The sequence below is a fragment of the Podarcis pityusensis genome (assembly GCF_964106645.2).
Source record: "Podarcis pityusensis genome assembly, chromosome: 7".
NCBI classification, from domain to species: Eukaryota; Metazoa; Chordata; class Lepidosauria; order Squamata; family Lacertidae; genus Podarcis; species Podarcis pityusensis.
In genome coordinates, this window is record NC_138031.1 from 64,164,770 (window position 1) to 64,191,291 (window position 26,522).

The 26,522-nt window shown below is 42.3% G+C and overlaps 1 protein-coding gene and 1 long non-coding RNA gene across 2 annotated transcripts in view; one reads left to right on the forward strand and one right to left on the reverse strand.

Annotated features, from left to right (window-relative positions):
• LOC308482091 overlaps window positions 1–26,522 on the reverse strand; it is a 50,576-nt gene that overhangs the window by 18,849 nt on the left and 5,205 nt on the right. The window lies entirely within an intron of this gene.
• EEF1E1 (eukaryotic translation elongation factor 1 epsilon 1) lies at window positions 21,413–26,291 on the forward strand. The gene is made up of 4 exons (XM_081015061.1): window positions 21,413–21,569; window positions 23,718–23,918; window positions 24,868–24,963; window positions 25,675–26,291. The coding sequence occupies exons 1-4, from the start codon at window positions 21,459–21,461 to the stop codon at window positions 25,810–25,812; spliced, it is 546 nt and encodes a 181-aa protein (XP_080871187.1). The 5' UTR covers window positions 21,413–21,458; the 3' UTR covers window positions 25,813–26,291.

A 26,522-nucleotide genomic window follows, 5' to 3' on the forward strand; every position in this document is an offset into this window, starting at 1 on the left:
TCAGATGTTATTTATCCATAATTTTTCACCCTTGAATCTCAAGAGAACTATGCAGAGGTGACAGCATTGTTATCCCTGTATTACAGCAAGGGAATTTATGGCGTGTCCATAGAGGAGTTTCCTGCACTCCAGTGACATCATCTCAAAAGTGGTGTGTTGCACAGTCGTATTGAATTGTGTGGGTCACATCCTTATTTTGGGCCTACTGCCCCATAATTCCTTGGTCTAGTGCAAGAATGGGGAACCAGTCCTGTAGTCAAGGTGGGGCAAATGGGTGCACTGGCTTCCCCAAGCTCTGCTTCAAGCCACCACACCCTAACACAAGTTTTGTATTTCTTTAAAAACAACCACAGACACCTTGTGACATGACAACGACAGCCTCCATTTAAACAATGGCAGCTTGCTTTAAGAACAGGAGTTTTTAAAGAATTGGATTCTCTGAAAAATTCAGTGAATAAGGCAGGGCAAACTCATACCAGAAGTCTCATCTGGAAGAGCCCCCTATAGACTTTAGGAATTGCAGGTGTGGAGATTAAGAATTCTGTCAGAATTCCCTTATCAAAATACTATTCCCAGGGCTTAATTGGAATAAAATCTATATATATTTGCAGTGTAGATTACATCCTTTCTGGTTCCCTGGCACTCATGCAATAGCTTCTGAGACTAACATCATTTTGTGCTCGATGAAGTTTCAGCAGTGAAACCTGTACGAGATTTCATGTATCCTTAGGGACCACCTGAGCCCTTATATCCCAGCTCAATCACTTGAGATTGTCTGTGAGAATATTGCTGGTTGTCTTCCAAATCAGCCACCTGATGTCAACCGGAAACCAATCCTTCAGTGTCATTGGCCCAGTCCTGTAGAATGCTCTTCCAACAGAGATTCAGCAGGCTTCTAAATGTTTGCTGAAAACACTTTTCATAGAATTGTAGAGTGGGAAGGGACTATGAGGGTCATCTAGTCCAACCCCCTGCAATGCAGGAATCATTTTGCTCAACATGCAGCTTGAACCCACAGCCTTGAGATTAAGACTCTCGTGTTCTACCAACTGAGCTATCCAAGCTATTTTTTTCATAATACTGTAGCTGGTGCTCTGTGTGTTTTTTATAGTATTTATGTATTTTTATTGTATGTACAATTGTTACAAACTGTTTTGATATGTTTAATGAAATTACTGTATACAAGCATAAAAAGGTAAAGGTACCCCTGCCCGTACGGGCCAGTCTTGACAGACTCTAGGGTTGTGCGCTCATCTCACTCTATAGGCCGGGAGCCAGCGCTGTCCGCAGACACTTCCGGGTCACGTGGCCAGCGTGACAAGCTGCATCTAGCAAGCCAGCGCAGAACACGGAACGCCGTTTACCTTTCCGCTGGTAAGCGGTCCCTATTTATCTACTTGCACCCGGGGGTGCTTTCGAACTGCTAGGTTGGCAGGCGCTGGGACTGAACGACAGGAGCGCACCCCGCCGCGGGGATTCGAACCGCCGACCATGCGATTGGCAAGTCCTAGGCGCTGAGGTTTTACCCACAGCGCCACCCGCATCCCTGTATACAAGCATATTTATAAATAAATAATGCATCGAAATATCATTGACTCAGGAGTGTGTAACAACCTTTGAAAAAGACAGGTTCCATCTGGAAATTGCACTAGAAAGGTTGGGTCGCTGCTTAGCTTCACTGTGATTTCTATCCCATTCCAAAAGACTGGGATAAATTAAATAATACAGTGTATTCTTACCATATATTCGCAAACATTCAAAATTCAGATTATTTTTCCAGTTTAGGTTTTGAATTAACACTTCCAAATTCATAATTCAACTCTGCATTATCCATGTGGTATGCTCACCTCAGCATTTGGATTTTAATGTCTGTGGCCGCAATCTTTTACAAGACTACTCAGAAGTAACTCTATTTTAATTCAACAGGGTGTAAGCCCAGTTAAGTGGATAGAGGATTAGCACATCATGATGTTTTGGTAGGCTTCAACTATGAAACTTCATGAGCTGCCAATTGTCAATGTGTCCTATAGCTAGCAAACGGTTTTCAAATTTTAATGAAAACATTCATTAAAACGCTCAGGTAAATTAGAAGGTCTTAGCTTGGCATCTAAAATTCAGCAACCAAGGTGCCACGCAGAAGTCTCTGGAGAAGCACTCCACAAAGGGAGACTTTCAGTTATTATTGCCTAAACACTTTCAGGTTTTTAAAAAAGTTCCTATAATGCACAGGCGCAGGGGAAGACTGGGTGTGTTCTAAAGCACACTCTTGTTTTACAGTGTGCAATGGTGAGGCTCAACAGTGAACTGAGGAACATGGACCAGAGTCTACCATTCAGACTCGGGTAGGGCCCTACCATTAGGCAGAGATATACAAGCCACCACAGGCAGACGATGCTGCAAGCATCCTGTGCCGCTCAGTTTTCCCTTCCTCCTGAGGAATGTGATTCCTACTCGTTGCTGGCCTTGGCTGGTTGTAGCTGTCTTGCTTAGTTGCCTTCTCCCAACATGTCACAGTCAATGCTGTTGAGAAAGGTCCCATACCAAGAAAGTAGGTAGAAATACAGCCAACACAGTCCGCTTACTTCAGCAGGTGTCACACCTGTGCAATCATTTCTCTAAGCTAGCCTGCTGCCTTCAGGTGTGTTGAAGGAAGCTATCCAATCTCCAGTGTTGAAGTAAGAGTCAACCATCATTCCAATCAGCTTCTATATATGGAACCAGAAAGGCGTCATCTTGTTCTTTGCCTCTAGCTGGCCCTGTTCAGACATGACCTATGACAGATGTGCAGCAGTTCTTTGACAGACAAGTTCATTGAAATAGGATCTGTTAAGGAAGAAAGTTTGAAAACTTGGGTGATTTATCAGTGGTATCAGGTACCAGCATAGTTAAATACCAGACTGCACGTCAACTCTCAAATACTGTCAAACGTCAACCACTGACACAGAATATCGTTGGGTATTAAATACAAGTACCAAATATTCAGACACTGTTTAGCAAATATTATAGAATTCAGAGGATTATCAGGGGAATGCACAACATCAGCATCAGCAAAGGAGAATTTTGGAAGCATATTCATTTCAGCTCTAGCTTAAAGGTGGGTTCTCCCCTCAGCCATGCAAAGCGGAGATCAACAAAATCATGTTGACATCCTACTTTGCACACTCGAGAACTGAGCTCCGACACTTGAGGTGAGGAAGTTCCCAGGCTGAGTCCAGCTAGGTCAAGGCTCCAATAAATGACAAGCTCGTCCTCAAAAGCTGATGCCATAATGAATCTGTCAGGCTTTAAGGTGCCACAAGTCTCTTTGCTGTTTTGGCTATGGAGAATAAGCAACAGTGAGGCATGAGGATATCAAAGAATGCCTGCTTAAGGCTTGCATACTGATTAAATTATGTGACCCAGATTAGCAGTACTTCTAACATTTATCTTTAATAACAAATGCAGTAATGAAGAAAGTTCATTCTTTTCTGTAATTAATTAGCTAAACCAGGGCAGATTTGTGTTTGATTTCATTCTCATGTTTCATCTACAGCTCACGCAAACATTAAAGTATAAGAACTGAGAGAATTCTTATGCTTGATTTGCCCTCCTCCACCCTTCCATTGTGCTTGTATCTTCTTTGTTTAGGCTGGGATTTTAACTTGTTTTTGTTGCATTAGATGGCCCCATCCGTTGTGAAAGGTAAAGACTTAGGTCACCATCTTTGCCTTTTGATTAAGCATGTATTCTAGTTTTGTTGCAGATCTGCAACTCATTTAACTTCATCACTTCTCAGGCGGGAACTTAAGAAGCCGCCGTATACAGAGTCAGATCATTGTTCCTTCCACGTAAATATTGTCCAAACTGAAGAAGAAGAAGAAGAAGAAGAAGAAGAAGAGGAGGAGGAGGAGGAGGAGGAGGAGGAGGAGGAGGAGGAGGAGTTTGGATTTGATATCCCACTTTATCAGTACCCTGAGGAGTCTCAAAGCGGCTAACAATCTCCTTTCCCTTCCTCCCCCACAACAAACACTCTGTGAGGTGAGTGGGGCTGAGAGACTTCAGAGAAGTGTGACTAGCCCAAGGTCACCCAGCAGCTGCATGTGGAGGAGTGGAGACGCGAACCCGGTTCCCCAGATTACGAGTCTACCGCTCTTAACCACTACACCACACTGGCTCACTTAATGGCAGTTCTTCAGGTTTCAGATGGAAGTCTTTCCCAGCCCTACCTGAAGAGGCCAGGGATTGAATCTGGGCCCTTCTGCTTGCAAGTCATTTACTCTACCAGTGAGCTATGGCTCTTTCCCATACAGAATTAAACATGAACTGTAATGTCTGTACCCTGCTAAGAGGAGGTATATTCATAAGCAACTGGCCATAGGCAGAGCAGAGCACACACACACACAAGCCAGAGAGACAGGTAGCATGAGAACGATGTTAAGACTCTGTGAGTTGCTATCTTGTTCAGAAAGAGTTCAGTGGTACACATTTTGCAGTATAGACAGGACGTAAATGGTAAGTGATAGTACTGTGAATGGTGCACCAATTATTATTGCCAAAGTTTATTTATTTTAAGGAGTTGTACTCTGCCATTCAGTACAGTCATACCTCGGGTTGAAGTAGCTTTGGGTTGAGCGTTTTTGGGTCGCGCTCCGCGGCGACCCGGAAGTAACGGAATGCGTTACTTCCGGGTTTTGCCGCTCGTGCATGCGCAGACGCTCAAAATGACACCGCGCGCATGCGCAGAAGTGGCAAATCGCGACCCATGCGGACGCGGGTTGCGTTCGCTTCAGGATGTGAACGGGGCTCCGGAACAGATCCCGTTCGCATCCAGAGGTACCACTGTAATTCCATATGTCAATAAAAACTCTTTAAAAAACCAAAAAGGCACTAAAACAACTGTAGACTATGCAGCATAAAAACCTTAAGACTCTCTTTTATAAATAACCCAAAATAAATAATTTTAAAGCCTAGGAAGTTCTTTAAAAAGTGTTTTCTTCACCCGAAAGACACCTGAGTAGGCCCAAGGGGAGTCTCCCTGGGGAGATCATGCGAGAGATGAGGTGCTACTTGACAAACCCCACTCCTCTCATGCATGCTTTTAACCATCTAATAAAAATTAAATTGAGTTCTTTTTATTGTAGGAAGGCAGTTCAGTGAAGCTCGTAACCCAGTTCTTGACTGTACTTCCCATCCATTTCCTAGATAAATACTTAAAAGTAGAATTAGAGATTAGAAATGTATGTATCTTTCATTAATATTTTATTAAAATAATTTCAGTTATAGAAAATAAAGTGATGAAAAAGAAGGGAGAAAAAAGTGCAAAAATACATTAAGAAAGAAAGATATAGTAAGGTGCACTAAATATAACCAGTTACATTTCCATACATTATTATATAGATATATAAATAACAATATTGTCCTAATACTCATATGATTATTAACTAACTGCTATGTTTCTGGCTGAATCTGAGTGCTAGTACAGTACTGGCCTTTCCAGTGACCCCCAATGTTCTGTGACCAGCTTCCCTTATGAATCATTTGCTTCTTTAGACCTGCCTAGACGTTAAACCTGGCCTCAGAAGCATTGCCTACTATGCTGCTGAGAAGGCTGCAGGGCCTTCTCAGTGGTTGTGCCATAGTTGTGGAATACCTTCCAGACAGAATGCCTTTTAACATTTCATTGTTTAAATACTGCTGTTGCTTTAGTTTTAGTCAGGGCTAACCCTGACACAGATTATGGAGGCAGGAGGATAGATGAAGGCTGGAACTGGTGTCTGATACACCAAGAATTTATTAAGGCCTTGGTTCTGACGGTGCAGAGGGGAACCATTTGGGCTTTGCTACGGGCAAAGGGGCCTACTGCCATTTGGGTTCTGCACTAGCCAGCAGAACGTCTTGGGCCAGTACTGGCTTTTCTCTTCATCTCAGTTGTCTTTTGTGGTTTGAACTGATGCCTTTGATTCTCTAGGACTCCTGTTAATTGCGCTGCAGAATGGCACTTTTAACATTTTGTTATTAATTTTATTCTTTCATATATATAAACTGCTTCCTCGCCAGAAGTTACTAAACTTCTAGACAATGAAGTTAATTCTACCATTCTGCAATTAATATTCCATAAAACGTCTGGCTCCCACATCAGGGAAAGTCTCCTTAAACATGTTTAAGTGGTCTGATTACAAAGGTAGAAGAGTGGGGTATAATCTTTATCAACACCATCATTTGCTCCCTGCTGCCGGGATCATTTTATTTAACCACAACTCCGCCCGCCCCCCCCAAAAAAGCTACATGTGAACTGACTGCCTCTTGTAGCAGCAGCTTCTGTTCAGATTGGGTTTAAAACAGTTTCTTGTTTGGGCAAATGAGACCTAAGGGTGTTTCTATAGAACACAGAATTGAAAAATATAGTTGGATTGAGGTGAGGGGGTAGAATATGTTCAATTTTAGTTGCTTGTGTGCACGCACATCTAATGTATATGTTCCTAATTCAATTATCCTCCCCACCACCACAAAACATGTACACATGAAAATCCATCCTTAGTTTGTAGTACCGAACAACTATATTGTATTCATTAACTCAATCAACCTCCCCTTAACAGTGTGAGTTTGATTGCTGCATTGCCTACAGGTAAATCTCCATCAAAATTACAACCGTCAGTTAGTCCTCTTTTTTTTATAAACTGAGGTAAAGATTATGTTGCTATTGCTCGTTCCTCCACTAGCAAGGTGCTTGCTTATCTGGTTTCTTTTTCTTTTTCTTGTAAAGGATGTGTTTTCTGAGATAATATGGTCCCACAGCGACCTCAGGTGGCTAAACAAACAGGCAGCATCAAGAAGGCTGAAGGATGAAATGGCAGCAGTCACAATGACAGTATATTGCAGAGCAAATTCTAAACAGGGCCTGGTTGCTGTGTGAAGAAGAATAAGGTGGGAATGACGTGATTTGGGTGTTAAGGTGGCAGAATGGGCTGTACCACTTCAGACTGCAGGAAGGGGATGACATTTATGAATGCTCCTCTTAAAAAAGAAAAAAACAGTGTTTGTGCTTGATATTATTATTGTCTGACTTCTCTCTTCACATACAATAGGATGCCCCCATAGCAGCAAGTGGGGCAGGGAAGAATTTTTCCCCCTGATATGCTGTGTGCTTTACTTGCAGGAAGGTTAGCTTGCTTTTAAAATGAGGCAACTTTTTTTTTAGGTGCCTCTCATTTTCACCCTGTATTGGTGCATTCCATTTCCACCAACACATTCTGCTGCACGTATAGTCAAAAGTCTTGTGTGGCGTGCATTATTTCTCTTAGGCAAATACTCCTTTGGGGGGGAAACAAGTGTTCTTTGGGGAAAACAGGGTGTTCCAGAATACATTGGGGGGAGCTTGGGACCCTCTGGTTGTTTCAGAGGACATAGACAATTCAGAATACATTGATGTGACATTTAGATACACTGTCCGCATTTCAGTGTTGTAAAGTCACATAAGATGGTTTGGTTATTATCGTATATGCCAGGGCGATCCAACAGGTCGATCACGAGATGCCCCTGGTTGATCCTGGTTGATCGCAGGATCCTCAACAACTTTGGCTTCCCTAAAATAGCTCAACAACTTTAATGAAGCTTTCCTAGAAAAAGCTCAGCAACTCTGGTCAATCCAATGGGTAGATCACTGCCAGTTTTTTTTAATAGTGGTTGTGGATCGCTGTCTCTTAGAAGTTGGACAGCCCTGATATATTCTATTGGCTGTAGGCCATAGACATATTCTTTGCAAAGTCTAACATCTTATCCTATCTACATTACAGAAATACATGGTGTCTGTTTAGTGCCTTGAGTTGTGTACTCTTTTGCATAGACTAAGCTGGAACCCATCCCCTGTGCTTCACCGCTTCATCTCATCACTGTGGCTTGTCTGGTTGGGATTGGTGAAGCCTAGTTGACGCAGCATCTTTTGAAGGCTGCTCCCTGGGCTGTGCTCACCAACGGGGGTCAGGTGACCTGGCTAGGTTTAGCTATTGGCTTGTTGTGCTTTGCTCCTCACCTTGTCTCTTGCCTAGAAGGGATTCCATAGAGAGTTGGTACACCAAGACGTCAATGCACCAATACCCAATGGCAAGACAATGACTGTCCAGCCGGCCTTCCTGAGTGGGTCTGTACTTTGGTGTGAAGTCGGATGGAAGAGGGAGGGCAGTTAGGGAGGGAGGAGAAATTCGTTTTGGTTCTCCTTTTAATACAAACATACCTAATTCGCACTTCCCGGAACTATACCCAAACTGAAATGCAGCTCTCTTTTGAAATCCGTACTTCTCTAGATTTTGCAATGCAATTCTCCCACCAAAATACAGTGACAAAGTTGTATGAAACAATGTGTGTATTAGGATAAATTCAAAGGCCGATAAATTTTCACAAGGACTTTATAAAAAAAGAATTGCAAATGACACAGAAATGCAGTGAACTGGACTGAAGAATGGACAAATGAGAAACTCGTAGAAACCGAAATTGATTAATTTGTTCATCCTTACATGTAGTAAATGGGCAAGAGAGGTTTGGGATCTTTGGATGTTGCTTAGTAAGAGATACCATGTTCTTTGCAGGGGCTTGAACCCTCCCCATCAATAGAACAGCCTTATGCTCAGAGACCCTTATAGAAGAACTACTGTTTACAAAGCCCTCTAGCATGAATTGGTCTTGAAACTCCATGGCAAGAATGGCATGCAGAACTGTAACTTTTATTTCCATATACCAGCTTTGTAGCATCTGACTCCACGTATCCATAAATTTTCTCTTGTCTGCCAAGTCCAGCTCTGAGGTATTTAATTTCACAGTACAATGAGCAAGTCATATTCATGATTGTGTGTGTGTGTGTGTTTAAAAAAAAAAATCATTTAGAGACTTACTGTTTTAGTATTCGCATCATCTGGAGAACTGGAGAGGATCCAGAGGTTGTTGATGTGTCAGAAAAAATCATTTGCAGGCAAATCCCACCCACTGCTCATATGTAGAAAATAGACATTTTCCATTCTACTTGCAGCCCGGAGTCAGTTCCATTCCATGTGCTGTAATGTGTTTCAGAACAGCCAAGTTCCCCTCTCCCTTGTTTCTCCCCCAGAGGACTGGATCGTGGGTTATTGGTTAGGGAAGGTTGTCTAAATCATGGCAGTGGAAATAAAAAACACTGACAATAAAAACAGTAGAAATAACAATGCTGTTCTTTCGTTGATAAGTGAAAAGAACATGCTTTCTCTACCACTCTTGAGGTACAGAATACCTGACATGGGATGGTGTACAATATTTTTTCAATTTTGCGAGGATTTTCTGTGCATCGCTTAAGTTAGCGGTAACACAGCAAAGTAAAATACAGGCTGTCAGGTAGAAGACCGTCAGAAATGGGCCGGATTCCCAGCAGCTGGGAAATCACCCTCCCTTCCTTGAGGTTGCAGCCTAGTACTGATGTAACATCGTATGCATTATCTTTATTCTTATGAGCTTATCCAGGTATAAAGCCATGGATCTTGAGTCCTGTGTGATTGCATCTGCATATTTCCAGTGCAGCAGGGGATCCAATAAGGCAGCAGAAGGAAACATGGCAACCTAAACAGAGCAATGGCTGTCTATTTTTGGCCCAATGGACTCACTCATTCTCCGTCAGCTCCCTGGGGATGCATTCCAGTAGTGTGTGCGGCCAAAAGTGGGAGTGGTCAGCCCACACCCTTTCATGTATACAAAACACATACACAGGATATGTCCAGGCACACAGTCACTCCCCTCCATCAGCTGAGATCACCCTTCCCCATATATGAAGATCTGATTACTAGCACGGAAGTGATTTACCTCCCCATCAGGGTATGTGGGAGAGATGTTTAAACTTCCTCACCCTCAAGTGCAGTGTCTACTGTTACGAGTTTTGTGAGGGAGGTAGTCTGAATGCCTGGACCCCACCCCCTTCTAATTCCTGGACCCCACCCCCTTCTAATTCCTGGAGCCAGCATGGATTCAATTGCTGGAATAGCTGGGCCAGCCTTGGCAATCAACTGGGAGACGAGCCATTAAGAAAGACAATGGGGAAGGTAATGTCCCATTTAGAAAGCCACTGAGAAGGCAAAGACTGTGCCAGATGGCAAGTGGATGAGGCCCCTCCCTCTGCTCAGAGTTAGTTGGAAGAACAAAAGCCAGGGTTTGGAGTGTAGGATCAGCTGGAATGGGACCTGGAGGGGAAAAGTTGCAGTCTGGTAAAGGTGGCAAGCTGGGAAGAGGGTCTGATTGAATCCACAGCTGCAGATATGGGAGAAGCAACACCCTCTTGGGGTGTTGCTGTTGTGAACCCCTCCATCATAGTCTCAGGTCGTATATACGTGTAAATAAACCATATATCACAAAGTCACCATAGTTTCCACTGCATTTCATTTCCAAAACACAAACACAAAAGGAACCCCTGGAATCTCGCAGCGCTCAGAAATTGGGGTGGCGTGCAACATTACTTTATTTATTTATTTTCCTTTTCTCCACCCCTGCCAAAATCATTGGGTTCTTGAGAGAGGGGCTGAAAAATTGGCTTGGAAAGCCTGATCAGTCCCCAGGCTTGGTAGTTAGCCAACTGTGCTGTAATGTATCAATAGGGCCTTAGAATACACTGGAATAACAGACTATGAACACACCATACCCATTTAAAGCACATTTTTTTTCTCCCTCACCCAAAAAAATCCTGGGAACTGTCGTTTACTAAGGGTGCTGGTAATTGTATTTCTGTGAGGAGTAAACTAAAGTCTCCAAGATTCTTTGGGAATTATTTGTACGCAGCCTATGTGTGCTTTTGCTCTTCCAAAGCAATCTGGGTCTATTGGATAGAAAGGTGCTATATTCAATCATCCAGTTGTCTTTTTCCTTCCTAAGGCTTTATTGTGTATCATCCATTCAAAGTTGAAGCAAAAGGATAGTGACATAAACCTGATGAGGCATTATGTGGGTTGCTCTGTCTGGACCTAGACTTTCTCAAAGAACAGCCTTTAAAAAACTTGGCATGATTCATGCTAACCTTCCGATTTTCATGAATGGTGGAGCCTTAGATGCCAAGAGTGCAGGTGGAACTGCAGGTGATGGGAAAAGGCAGACAAATTAAGGAACCAGCCATTTCAGAAAAACCAGGAATGTAGCAGAGAGAAGCTCTGTACAGTGGTACCTCGGGTTAAGTACTTAATTCATTCCGGAGGTCCATTCTTAACCTGAAACTGTTCTTAACCTGAAGCACCACTTTAGCTAATGGGGCCTCCTGCTGCCGCTGCACCGCCAGAGCATGATTTCTGTTCTCACCCTGAAGCAAAGTTCTTAACCCGAGGTACTATTTTTGGGTTAGTGGAGTCTGTAACCTGAAGCATATGTAACCTGAAGCATATGTAACCCGAGGTACCACTGTATTAAGTTTCAGTGAGATGGAGACCAGAGGGGATGTGGGGAAGATAGAATCCTCTTTCACTGGGAACCTTTCTTCCTTTTTACCAGGGTGGGGGAGTCTGTGGCCTTCTTGACATTACTGAATGGCAAGGTTGATGGCAGTTGACCTCCAGTGGAATGGTTTGGAGCCAATTTCCCCCCATTTATTGGATTATTCCCATATCAAGTAAACCAAAATTTACAGGGGAAAGCTATGAAAATTAGATGGGAAAGCAAACAGCTGCAAACACGCAGACAAACCCATAGCATTTTCTCTCATTTTATCCCCACAGCAATCCTGTGAAGAAGGTAAGGCTAAGAAAAAGTGACTCTCTATTTGAAATAAACGCCATTCAATGGTGCTTAATTTTTGCTGGATTTTGCCCCACGTCACCAAATACTGACAGAGGCTGGTATTTTTCTAAGGGAACTGTTAATATATTCATTGCAGAAATGAGCAACTACTAACGCCAGCCTATTCATTCAAAAGAGCAGGTTATCGTCGTTCTTGCTGTGCCTGACAATTCCTATCATTTCTGCTTAATTTTAATGTCTGTGCGGTACTTTAGATACTCTACTTTCCATGAGAAAGATAGAATAAGGAGGTCTCCCACAAATGAGATAATCTGTTTGGAGAGAGCTGACCTAAGAAAGAGATAACAGAGATGAAAATTTCTTGACATTTTTATGAACTCATCATTTCTGCCATTTAATATATATACTGGGGAAATCCTATTTCCACTGATTGATTACTTTAATGAATAAATGTACTGCTCTCTCAATGATTTGGTGTGTCGAGCAGATTAAATTCCCTTTGCTGGCAGAAAATGAACTTGCATGAAAAAGATTTGAAGACATGTTCCTTTTCTACACGCACATTTTTTTTAAAAAAAAAGAAATCAGTCTAAATCTCAAAATGCTTTGATTTTTACTTCTTTTCTAAACTATTACCAGTTATCTTCTCAATCTGGTGTATTCACTGCATAGTTAAGTATTATCAATAACTTTTTTATAAGTGACTAGTATATTAATTGTGCGATCTCACACATAACTACTTCATGTAGGCTTAAGGCTGCAGTTCTGTGAACACTTAGGCTGCCATCATAACTCCACTTACCTGGGAGTAAGCACCATAGAATTCAAAAGGACTTACTTCTCAGTAGACATTGTGAGGATTGCAGCTTTGCTAGTAAGAAGAAGAAGAGTTTGGATTTGATATCCCACTTTATCACTACCTGAAGGAGGCTCAAAGCGGCTCACATTCTCCTTTCCCTTCCTCCCCCACAACAAACACTCTGTGAGGTGAGTGGGGCTGAGAGACTTCAAAGAAGTGTGACTGGCCCAAGGTCACCCAGCAGCTGCATGTGGAGGAGCTGGGAATCGAACCCGGTTCACCAGATTACGAGTCCACTGCTCTTAACCACTACACCACGCTGGCTCTCAAAGACATCAGAAAGATAATACTGCATGTCAAGTAGAAATCCTAATCCAGCCCTCCAAACCCATTTTCAAGGAGCTCTGGAGAAATGTGAAACATGGAATATATTTGAAATTTCCCTTCAGGAAGGAGGCATCAGAATGAAAAGCAGGATGCACATTCAGTGAGGAACCTCAACTTGACACCCCTTCACTACCGTTGCACACAGCAATTCAAAGCTAAGAAATATTAAGCAAAATGGAAAACCCAGTCCATTTGCAACACAGTCTTTTACTCCCAACCATGGTGCATCACTAGTTTTGTTTTTAATCTGTTTTTTAAAAAAACGTATGCACCATTTTTCCATCAAGAGATGTGCGAGGCAGTGCATGATAATGAAAGAGAACAATACAGTTTGTTCAAAAACGCAGTCCTGCTCTGTGAAATGCAGTTGGCAGAAGCACAGTGCAACCCTAGGCAGGTTCATTCTCAAGTAGGTCCCATTGTGTTCCACAGGGCCTGCTCACTAGTAAGCATATTTAGGACTGCATTGGAAGCTGCCTTGCACCAAGTCAGACCATTAGTCTATCTAGCTTGCAACTGTCTACACAGACTGGCAGCAGTTCTCTGGGGTTTCAGGCAAGTTTTTGGACTGCACCCTTAAGCTCTGAATTCATAACCTTTGTGGACCTCCTTGTTCATAAGCCATTGTTTGCATAATCTGCCGAACCACCATTTCATGGCAAAAGAAAGGAAATAGTAGTAAAGGAACAAACTGCTATATATTTCCCTTCAGTTGATCCTCAAAGAAACCATTCTGTGCAATGCAAGGCTCTCAAGAAATAAAGGATTTTCTTCGCCTTGTGATTCCCTTTTCAGTTTGCCATGCAGTATCACATTCTGTCCCCAAAATGCATCATACTGTATGCATATGCTGATGTCAATAGAGATGTTTTCCTTGGCTGCGGTTAATGTCAGCTTGGAAAAAGAGCTCTGACAAGCAGACACAGTCTTAAATTCATAGAGAGAGACACAAATTCAGTTGTCCTTATGCAAGCTGATAGATTAAATATAGATTTGCACATAGCGATCATGTCCACTATGATGTTTTTTGGTTTGAAAGAGTTGTTGTGCTAGGAGGTTATATAACAACTAGCATGGGCCAAAATCTTGAGCTTTTTTTTTTTTTTAACCCTCCTGTCTCTGTGGAAAAATAAAATTACTTTGCGGTTTGATAATCCAAACAGCTCTTTAGCAGTTTACAAAAACTCCTGTTGTACCCTGCAACTGTAAATTACGAAAAGCAACATCGTAAATAGAGCTCCCATGAGACTGTGTTGGACTTGGGCCTGGGAGATGAGGCTGAAACCCATATATCGCAGCTCAAGCTGGAAACTAATCAAAAGACGACAGACATTTTTTACCCCAGTTTGGTTTGATGGTATTGTTCATACAAATATACAATACCTTTCCAGATCCTCACCACCATTGACAATTATGGCTGGTGTAGATAGACGACATACCCTCCAACATCCCACTGATCAAAACTGGGAAGCTCATTTTTTGGTCCTGAGCTCTTGAGGGCAAACCAATATGGAACTCATTCTTCAAGTGTTATTTTTCTAGAAAAAGAGGTGCTGGAACTCTCCATGAGCACCTCCCTTGTTCTCATATAATGGCAGTGGCACCCACCTGAGAGATGTCGAAACTGAGTTCCGGTGAGTTCTGGCTGGGGAAAAAAAGCCCCTGGCTACAGCCTATATGGTTGTGAAGTGAACCTAGGGAGAAACCAGCCAACACAGGTTGACGACCTGGTTCCTACTACACATGGATCAGATGCACTGATAATAGTGTGTCTTTCTCATCCCCTAAAATCTAGGGCTATGAAGAGGTACCTTAAATGGATTTTGAAGCAGAACGAATCACTTGTGCAAAAAAAACTAAGGCAAAATTTGAGGCAGAACCTAATCTCTCTGCTGGTATCCTGAAAGCCATTCTCAAGCAGTCCTCACTGCAGTGGTCACATGAAGCCTATCACATGAAGAAAAATTAGCACACCTTAGGGTTAGAGCATGAGCTGTGAGGGGACACGGGTGGCGCTGTGGGTTAAACCACAGAGCCTAGGGCTTGGCGATCAGAAGGTTGGCGGTTCGAATCCCCACAATGGGGTGAGCTCCCGTTGCTCGGTCCCAGCTCCTGCCAACCTAGAAGTTCGAAAGCACATCAAAGTGCAAGTAGATAAATAGGTACCACTCCAGCGGGAAGGTAAACGGTGTTTCCGTGCGCTGCTCTGGTTCGCCATGCTGGCCACATGACCCGGAAGCTGTACACCCGCTCCCTCGGCCAATAAAGCAAGATGAGTGCCGCAACCCCGGAGCCAGCCACAACTGAACCTAATGGTCAGGAGTACCTTTACCTTTACCTATGAGCTGTGAGCAGGAAGTCCACACCCATGCGCTCAGTGGCCTTGGGCAGGTCCCTTTCCTTCCTTCTACCCTACTGCGGCGGTGGCCCTACTTACAAGGTTGTTGTAAGGAAGACTTAAATATCAAGCACTTCTGAATTCTATGTAACAATTATAAATTATTGTTATTAAATGAAAGCCTAATGGGGGCAGGGAGACCAGTGTATTAGAGAATGGGTGCTAGTATTGCATGTTCAAGCAATCCCCCTGAACATTTTAAGGGGCAGTGTTGAGGTCACCCCTCTTCCTGGGGCAAATTCAGAACATTGGAAAGACATTCTGTTGCAAAAATTTCACGACAAGCTGCCATCATCTCCCGTGGGGCAAATCCAGGAGCCTCCTTGCTGCTGAAGATGTGCCAATGGACCCTGCCTCAGGTGCTGACAGCACTTCTTTAACACATCCGTCTCTAGCACAAGTCTCGTTCACAACAGCAGCTGCTACTGATCGAGCTGCTTGCTGGTTAGAAGTCTCTCCCTCCCTCTCTCTTGGCTAAAAGGCTTTCGGAAGCTTCATAGACTGGTTTCCTATATGGAGAGATGTGGACCGTTTGCTAGTATGCAGTGCACATTCAAGATGCCTTGATCCCAGGATAAGGATCTCAGGTAAGACAAAACTGGAAGTGAAAGACGTCTTGTCATCTGGCAGGCCCTTCCATTCAACATTATGGATTAGATGGGGCTTGAATTTATTCGCTGCCTTTCCACAAAGGGAATCATGTTCAAGGTGGCTCACAAGGTAAACAAGGGGCAATAAAAGCAATTTTTAAAAAAGCAGTAAGCATGCATGTATATCAGCAATATACATAAAAATCAAATAATTTATTAAAATAAATAATCATTAAACAAAAATGTTGTTCTAGTACTGCAGGTCCTTAGGAACCTAAGTGATTCAGCCAGTTCAAGCAAAAACTGCAGTCTTTTTCACACACCCCCAGTTTGAAGTCCACATGAAAGTGAATAATGGCAATATCTCTGTGTTTAATTGTATGGAGGTTGAGGCTGCAATCACACACAGACTTAACCTAACACAAGCCTTATCCACAATGAAAAGCTTGAGTAAATATGCAGAGGGGAACAACCACAACATTGTTTTTAAAACATGGAGGTTTGTCGGCTGGAGAGCAGAAGAGAGAGATGCAAATTATTATGGGTGGGCATTATAAACATTGGGATTGTGGAAAAAATAAATTAATAATAACAAATAAAAGGGAGGATGGAATGGGGCTGTGTGTATCCAACTGCTATGGGCTCTTTTTAAAGCTGATTTCTAGCCCCTTCTGTGCAAACTTGAATTCACCTTTAACCATGCCACTGTGGCATCAGAGATTAAATATGGTACCACTGCAGCATGAACATGGGAGAATCAGCCTGGGCTAAAACGGCTGGAAGTCAGCACCAGATGTTAATTACATTTGTATTCCCCACTTCCATCTTTTCCTCACAACAACCCCGTGAGGTGGGTTAGGCCGAGAGTATACAATTCATGCTCTCCCTCACTGCCAAATCCAACATTTTATTTATATATTTGGTTGCTTTGGCCCCCTGCAAAGACTGAAATGCTGGTTATGAATCACTACTAAGATGCTTTTTAGGAATCTCTGATCCAGAAATAACTTGCATTCCCCATGCACACCTCTCCGTGGAAAATACAACACAGAGTAGAATGCATAATCATAGCAAGATAAAATGAAGATTTCCTTCTATAGGGGGACTTGAACTCATCCCAATGGCAAAGGTTCAAGGGTTGTATTAGCAACAGGAAAAAGATTTGCCCTGATGTATTCGTTTCAAAAGACTTTCCTTTCATATGCCATCCAACTTTGTATTCTTGATTTATAATTAAATCTCCAATACCCACTGCAAACCGAAAGCGCATGCAGGCAATATCTAGCTGCATTGTTTAGCTTTGGCCTTAATTGGCGAAGGCTTCTGCAATGTTTGAGACTCAAAGCTACATTGACAAAAAATTATGGTACAGCTAACAGCAAGATGACACACTCAAAAATTCACTGGCAAGCAAGGCTCATTTTAACAGATCCTACAGTGACATCCATAAAGCTGTCAGGCTTTCTCCGAAGGACAGTCATATCCGCTTCATGTTTCATGCGCCAAATTAATTGTTTCTGACGTTTAATTTATAACCTAAGGTACTTTCAAGTTAAAACTTGACTATGATAACAGTAGATTAGAGTTGCGCTCTGTTTGACAGAATGGATATTTCAAGTTCTTTCCACTGAGACGGAGGGTCCTGACATGGGTGTGTGTTGCACGCGCATGAACCCATATAGCAAGCATGCTCACAGAACACGGATCCCTCTAAGCAAAGTGGAACTGCACCATCCATCGCCCTCCCTCTCCGAGGCATGTTGCCATCGCCATGCTTTAATCATGAAGCTCCATCTACTGGAAGAAAGGAGAAATGCACACCAGGAAAAGCTCAGGTGTATTGTTTTGCAGTCCAAAGAGAGCATGCTTTTAACATGAATAGGTGGAACTCCAAGAAGTCGTCTACATTGCAATATAAATCATGCTGAGCAAAATGTCAAATGCACTATTTATTGGGGGACTACATGATACTGACATGACAAGCAGGATTATTCACAAAAGATAGCTACATGGCAGTCAGTGGAGAATTTGACTTCAGGAGCACTGGCATTTAGATATAGATATAGATATTTCTTGATTTTCACTTATAAAGATTTCCTATCTAAACAGGGGGGGAAGTCCCTAGAAATATTAGGTGTATTTAAATGACTAATCAGCAGGTCTGTTAGATGCTAAGCTCCAAATATTTTTGAAAATCGAAAGAAAGATCTGCTACACAATATATGATCATGTTTTGATGGTGGCAGAATAGCAGGAAATTGTGCTGGACTGCAATGTCCTTTTGGCATTTGGTACCAGAATATGGGGTCATGGGGCTTTCATGTAAAAACTCACATTATCAAGTCAAGGCTGCAAAAGAATTTGGTTAAACTGGATTGCACATGGTTTCTATGTACTTCAGTAATGATGATGATGATGATAAATAATAATAATAATAATAATAATAATAATAATAATAATTTCTTCCCCATAAGGTTCCACGGTGTATTGCAGTGTAAAAATAGTGTTAAAATCAGCTAAAAAAATTATATTAACAAACCTACAATATAACCAGTAGCCCATCATGTCTTTTTGGAAGACAAGTTGGGATTATTGCATCTGAACAGGGTCAGCACTCACTCCTTTACCTAGGTGGAATCTACACACATATAAAAAAAAAACGCTGTGAAAATGCTTTTTTTAAAAAAAAAGTTTTGAAAAATAATTTGAATTTTGCATAGCTCACTGTCGTCATCTAGTGTCACATTTGTATATTGCATTTTACAACACATTTAAAACATGTTATTTGCAGCTGTGTAGCTGAGTCCCTAGTTCACACCATCACAGTAAACCCTAGCCCAAGTGAGAGCAACAAGCCACAATCACTGGGCTAGTGTTACATCTGAACCAGGGATCATGGTTTGTTTCGCTCAAGCAAAACCCCAATTGATAAAGAGTAATTGAACAATGAATAAACCTTGGCTTCACATTGTAGTCTGTTTGGATCAAAAAGGACATTTCCAAGGGAGGAGCATAGGCGTAGTTGGAACAGTGGTACCTCAGGTTAAGTACTTAATTTGTTCTGGAGGTCCGTTCTTAACCTGAAGCACCACTTTAGCTAATGGGGCCTCCTGCTGCCGCTGCGCCACTGCTGTGCGATTTCTGTTCTCATCCTGAAGCAAAGTTCTTAACCCGAGGTACTATTTCTAGGTTAGTGGAGTCTATAACCTGAAGCATCTGTAACCTGAGGTACCACTGTATTTATGTTAGCAGGGCAGGATTTATGTTGGAGCGGGGCGGAACTGAGCTATTTGTGAGGCAATTGGTCACTTGGTTTTTGGGTTTTTTTTACTTACTTGGGGGGGGGCAGCTGCCTCCCTAGCTACACCCATGATCCAGAAGGTATGCAAATTTAAAAACAAACAAAACAAACCACCCTGTGATCCTCGGATGGAGGTATAGAAATTTAACAAACAAACAAACAATAGTCTGCAAGGCAGAGTCCCCACCTGCTGTTGTTCCCCAAAAAATAGGAATTTAATGGCATGCTTCATTTGATTCTGAGAGTTTCTATACAGCCACCAGGAGTAGTAGCCACTAAAACCACCTTATGCAATTAAAGAGAATATCCAAAAAAATGATCTACAGGTGGTAACTGACGCTCAGTAAGATTGCAAAAATGTGTAAGAGAGGATCAAACTTATGTTGGAAATGTCTGGAAGTTGAAGGGTCATTAATAAACATGCGGTGGCTATGCAAGCTCACAAAGAAATTTTGGGGAATGGTTTACAAGGAATTTTTAAAAAGAAGTTTAGATTCACCCTCCCTAAGAAGCTAGAAGCCTTCGTATTAGCAATAATAGGGGGAAATTCCAAAATTAAAAATCTTTTCCTTTATGCAACAGCAGCCACAAAGAATAGCCTATGCTAAGTATTGGAAGGAGGTGGCAACCCTGACCAAAGAACAATGGCTAAATAAAGTAGAACTTGCGGAATTGGCAAGCTTAACGGCCAAAATAAGAAATTGGGCAAAAAATAAGGAGTGGGACTGTTTTGGGGAGTATTTAAGAAGAGACGGTATCATGGTTCCTTTCCAGGCGGGATGAACTTGACTACTTACTAGCAGTGGACAAGACAAATGAATAGAGAGGAACATAGCGGTCAACCTTCCCTTATTTGGCGGGAAACTCCCTTATTCCAGCACCATTTCCCGCTGCTATCCCGGATTGTTGATATCCCGTAAATTTCCCGGATTTCAAAGGAAGCAGCTCCTCTCCCTCCCTGCCGGCCAGGGAGGCTCCTCAACTGCGTTGCTCGGCTGCGCTGCTCACCAATAAGGAGTCTGGGAATGACTGGGGGGTGGAGCTTGCATGCCTTGTGCCAATCAAATTGGCCGTGTTGCCTGGGGACTCACCTTTGCTTCAGCGCTTCCCAATGGAGAGGTGACGGTGTGGTTTTCCTTGCTGCTGTATCCCTTTGCCGTGTTGCTGCGCTGTGGGAACCACCGTTTGAAGCTTCGTTCGGCTGCTGGCTGGGCTTTCTGCCTTTGGGCCTTTGGCTCGGAGAGGCTCTACTGTGTGTGTGTGTGTGTGTGTGTGTGTGATAGCATGAATGTGTCACTTAAGCTGATAGTAGGAATGCTGTAGCTTCACACACTTACCTTCACACAATGTTTAATTAACTTGGGGAATTTTTTTACTGCAGGATGTGGTGAGGTCAGTACTTTAGATTTACAAGGGGATCTGAGAGATGAATGGGAGATACGGTTTGTCAGTATTAATGGACAGCTAAATAGAAACTTAACCCCAAAAGTTAGGACCAAGATTCAAATCCTGACTGGGTAACTTTGCTCACTAGTAACATTGAACCATGAGGACAAGATGGTTGGACAGTGTTCTCGAAGCTACCAGCATGAGTTTGACCAAACTGTGGGAGGCAGTGGAAGACAGGAGTGCCTGGGACAGGTGAGGCCGCCGATCCCTTATTTTGGCTGCTGATCCCTTATTTTCGAGGCTGCTGATCCCTTATTTTCAAATCTGAAAGTTGACAGCTATGGAGAGGATGGGGTGGAAATTTATTTGGGGATGCAGCGATCCAAAGAATATGAAACAGAATGTCAGTGAAAGAGAAGATTGGGACAGTCTACTCACTGACTGGGCACGTAAATCCATGCCTATAAATGTGTGCAACTTTAAAAACGAAAACAAACAAGCAATCTTCTGAGGACGGGGAGGAGAAAGGTCTTATGGCCTGATCCAGTCCCTTCGTGCATCTCCTTCCAATGCAGGAGATCTGTCAGCCTCTCGCTGGAGAGATGCAGGCTGCGTTTGCTGCCCCAGCACACGCGACTGCGATGGATCCCTCTTGGAACCCTTGCAGGCTGGGCTCTCAAGGGGCGCGCTCGTGCCCTCTCGCGCATGCGCGCCAACGCGCCCGTCGCCTTGCTCACGTCAGTCCTTCCCCGGCGTCTTCTCCGATTCGGCCGGGAAGGGAGACACGCCTCGCGAGGGGCGGGACTAAACGAGCCTCCCCCAATCGCGGCGCAGGTCGCTCTGCTGTGAGCGCCCCGCCCCCTTCTTCTTCCCTTTCGCCGAAAGATGGCGGCCGCCGTCGTGGGGCCTGGCCCGGCCGCCGAGGAGCTGAGCCTGCTGGAGAAGTCCCTGGGCTTGAAGAAGGGGAACAAGTACAGCGGGCAAGGAGAGCGGAAGGTGAAGAGGAACCGGGGGTGCCGGGCAGGGAAAGGGGGGCTGGCGGTTAATGGAGGGAGGGAGGAGCTGGCTGCCTCCGCCTGGCAGACCGACGCGCGTTGGAATGGAGATTCTCCTCAGAACTGGCTTGGAAGGGGGATCCCCAAGGCTCATCTAGTCCAGCCCCCTCTGACAGATGGTACTATGAACTGGGCCGGTGCCAGGATGTTTTGCAGCTCTCTAGGCAAAGCTAACTGCTTCACAAAATAATAATAATTGCTAACTTCGCAGGTGTCTCGGGGGGGGGGGGAGGACCCGAAAAGTACAACGCTTGAAACTGCTAAATTAGCAAGATTAAGTAACCTGACTATATATATATATATATATATATATATATATATAATTTTTATTTATTTTCCATTTAGTAATATAAATTCACACCATTATTATCCACTTTACCTCCCTAGCTCTTTAGATCCTATCGACTTCCTTCCCTCCCGGCTCATGGCTTTCAAAATGAACCTTTATATCATTGCAATTTGCACGTTTTCCAATTCTAATTAAACTCATTACAAAATGGCTCAAATTTTAAATAAATATAGAAAGGTAGAAAAATTATCATTACAAGCCTTCAGGCAACCCTACTGATGATGTTAATTGTTTACAATAATCCTTCAGATATCGTATAAATTTACTCCAGTCCTTTTGGGAATACTTGATCATGCTGGTTTCGGATTTTTCCTGTCAGCTTTGCCTGTTCTGCAAAGTTAACCCGACAATATTTGATTGCCTTTCTCAAATGCAAAAGAAAACGCTAAGGCATGATAACACAGGCGCTGGTTATTAGCAGTTTATTTGGGGGCTGCGATTTGCACCCACCCCACTGAGCGTGATGGGACTTGCTTTCTGCCCGGACGTGCACGAGGTTGCGCTGGAAATGTTGTCAGAGGCTCTGCCCGCTCTCCCGTTGCCATTCATTTTAAATAAAAACTAATCTACACGATCTTAAATCTATACATGAGCACCAATGGATGACTTCTCCTGCACCTTTCTCTTAACTGCTTCCTTCTCTTCACTGGGGCATAAAAAAACAACAACATGTTTCTGTTGTATGGCTAGGCCTTAAGAAAACGTCTCAGCTTCTGATGTTACAACTTTGGAAATGAAACATTGGTTTTGGGCTGTGTCTGTGGATTGAGTCTCTCCAGTTTGGCTTCTTTGGAAAAGGGAGTGAACGGGTGTAGGTTATTGATACACATTCATCGGATCTGAGTACTGCAGTTAACAATTCCATTGAAGAGAGGGGGTGTTTTAAATGTCGGAACACTCTTATATTGGAGAAAATGTGGTCTTTTGTGAACCCTTCTCCAAAATATGTTAGGTTGTTTTTAGTAAATTATCTCAAACTTTCATGTGCATACTGAAATGGTTCTTTCTGGGCAACCCTTAACCATGTGGTGGTGCTGGATGTATATGAACTTGAACGTGGTTCTTGCCAATAACCCATGAATGCTCCTAAAATAATAATAAATAACAATAATAATTTTATTATTTATACTCTGCCCATCTGGCTGGGTTTTCCCAGCCACTCTGGGTGGCTCCCAACAGAATATTAAAAACACGATAAAACATCGAACATTAAAAACTTCCCTAAACAGGGCTGCCTTCAGGTGTCTTCTAAAAGTCAGATAGTTGTTTATTTCCTTGACATCTGAAGGGAGGGCGGGTTCCACAGGGCGGGTGCCACTACCGGGAAGGCTCTCTGCCTGGTTCCCCATTACTTATTTTGTAGGAAATCAATAGCTGAAATACTCCATATTGAACCCACTAGTATTTGAAATATTATGAAGTAAGGCTTTGGGTCCCCTTGGTGTTCTTTCTCTGTTCAGTTTTTCAGCTTTCTTTGTGTGGGTGTGTTCTGCTCAAAATGATAAAAACAAAAACCATGTGTAGAGGGTTATAAAACCGCATTTCTTCCTGTAATCACTTGAGTCTAGTTTTAATTCATTTATTAAATGGGATTAATTTCCAAGAAATTTAGTTGGATTTTTATTTCATACAAGGTAGCTTTTCTTTTATAAAATGGAGTTTGACAAGATGCCTTGCAGCAGAAGTTCAAATCTTGTTCTACATCCGAATAACTGAATTGGCTTGAATTCCTTCTCTTAGACTCCTGTACTACAGATGAACAATGGCCCCAGTCTGACAGGACTGACAACTATAGCGATCCATCTAGTCAAACAAGCAAAGAAGGAACAGCTGCTTGGGAGCACCACAGAAGAGAAAGCAATAGTTCAGCAGTGGTTAGAATACAGAGTAACGCAAGTAGATAAACAGTCCAGTAAAGAAGATATTCGACTAATTTTGAAGGTAAGAGTAACAATTTCTGACACTGTAAGTTTGGATCTCAAGGTAGCATAATTGCTGGGTTGTTTCCAATAAAGTTTTACTCAGAGTAGACCCATTGAAATTAGCAGTGTGCTTTTTTTCTTTTTTTCTTTTTGCAATATGGACTGAATTTAACTAGTGGCAGTTCATATATAATATCTCTTAATTATTCATGGTAGTTGACTATCCCATTGAAATCAATGGGATTTAAATGTGTGTAGCTTCGGCTGCACAATGCTCTGTGCTTAGTACCAAATTTTCAGTCTGATTTTACTGTTGGTCTAATTCTTAGTTATTGTGTGACTGTCCTCTTGAAAAGAGCTGTCATTCACTGGTAACCAGTGGAGGCTGCCCATTGGAACCAGGAGACAGACCAACAATAGGTAGGGCCAGAGTCAATAGCAGCCGGAGTCAACTAGTTCTGGTTGTGTCCCCATCCTCCTCTTTGCTGAATTCTACAAAGGTAGCACTGAGACGAGAAAGAAGCTGACAGCCAAGGCCACCCCCTGAACTCATTGTAAAGAAGGAAGGAGGCAGGTGAGGACTGGTGGAGAGCAGTCTGAACTTGGTGAGGCATTGCCCCATTAACCCTTATGGATCATCCTCCACTACTTTTCTTCCATCCTTAGTTCACAGCAACTATTCTGAGTAAGGATACATTATTCCTATATATTATAAGGAACTGTTGGGAGAGGAATGGAACAACAATTTTCACTCTGTATTTTCAGTCCCTATCTGCTTTGGCACCCTGAGTCAGCATTGAGCAGAGTGGAAGAACTGGTTGAGGAGTTGGGAGACTTGCCCAGACTACATATTCAATTACTCTGATTGTGCATACATATAAGCCTATCAGTTGTGGTGACAGTATGTGGAAGAGTGTATTTTAAGTATTTCTTTTTTTCTGAAGTGCATTCATTTTGTTTCTTTCTAGGACCTGAATTCATACCTTGAAGACAAAGTCTATATTACAGGACACAATTTTACTTTAGCAGATATTTTACTGTACTATGGACTGCACCACATCATAGTGAGTACAAGCTTGTTACAGATTTGGTTGGGAGATGCCTTTCTTTTTTCAAAATTTGATTTCCGTTCCTCTGTCAATAGTAACTTCAAAAGAAAAGGGTCATAACGTTTCAAGGGTTTTTCCATTATGTTAGTGTAGAATAGAAAAATGTTTGGTGTTTTCCTGACCATATTTCCATAATATCAAGGTTATCTGTATCCTATACATCTGGAGCATGAAAGCAACGAATTGGGGTTCTTCCCTCCATCTCTAATACTGCAGGGTGGAATGGGGGCAAAGGACCAGTCCAGGGTCATCCATCTGGAAGTAGTTTACTCCCGCCCCCCCCTTAACCTTTGAAAATGCTGTTTCCATATTTTGCAGCTATTACATCAGCAAATAGAACAATAAGCACAGAATAAATTGTATTATTTGAATACTGGGGGTGGCAAAGTTAACATAAGTAACATATCTTGGGTTAGGCCCAGTTTATGTGATAGCAGAACAGATGAAACCAGAACAATAAAAGAACTCATGGTTTTTTGTTGTTGCATAGGACAGAGGATTGGATCATGGTGATAAACTAGTGAAGAATCTTATTTAGTATGAAATCAAATGAATGAGCCATATTTCCACAATTCAAATTTTGAGACCTGATTTAACAGGTTAATGGACACTATATATTGCTGTTAATCATAATATGTGAAACTTACTTTTTCTTCCATTATTTAGGCCGACCTTACAGTGCAGGAGAAGGAGAAATACCTTAACGTCTCTCGTTGGTTTAATCATATTCAGCATTATCCAGGTATCCGGCAACATCTGTCTAGCATAGTCTTCATCAAGAACAGACTCTATAATACACATTAAGTGCTGTGTTAGGATTTCCTAGGAAGTGAAAAACGTCCTTTAGAACGACTAATGTGCAAGCCTTGGTTTCTGCCATTTCCATATGTGAAGCTGAACAGTTGGTGCCTAAAGTAATAAAGTTGCATTGAGTAGCTGTCTAGAAATATGGACTTCATTAAAACAGTTGTTTTGGCAAATTTCAACAAGTGAAATGTGAATCAAGCTTCTTAAAGTAGAACATTTATTTTAACCATACAGATACATAGGAACTTAGCTTTTATCGTATGGAAACGTATAGAACTTTTACTGCAATATGTCAGCTGTGCTATTGGTCTGAATTGTATCATGCATAGTACTCCCTTGTATTTTTCTCCTATGAATGTTTACACTTGTTTTGTAAAAAGTTACTATGAAAAAATATATTGTGCCAATAATTTTGAAGCAGAAGCCAAATGTATTGGTAGCAAATCATATTTATGTGATAAATTATTTTAAAAGCCCTTGTTTCTATTATTTATTTCTAAGGGTTGGGGAAGGTAGAAATTGATACAAAAGATTAAAGTATCAAGGGTGAATGGAATAAGGAACTAATCTTTTAAAAACAAAACTCATATTATCTTCGTTCCACGGAAACCTCTTCATTATCTTTTGTGCTGTTTTCAGGCTCCTGCCTTTTGTGCCTTATTATTTTCAGGCAGCAACTTATGCCCAGTGCAAACAAATGTAGGTGG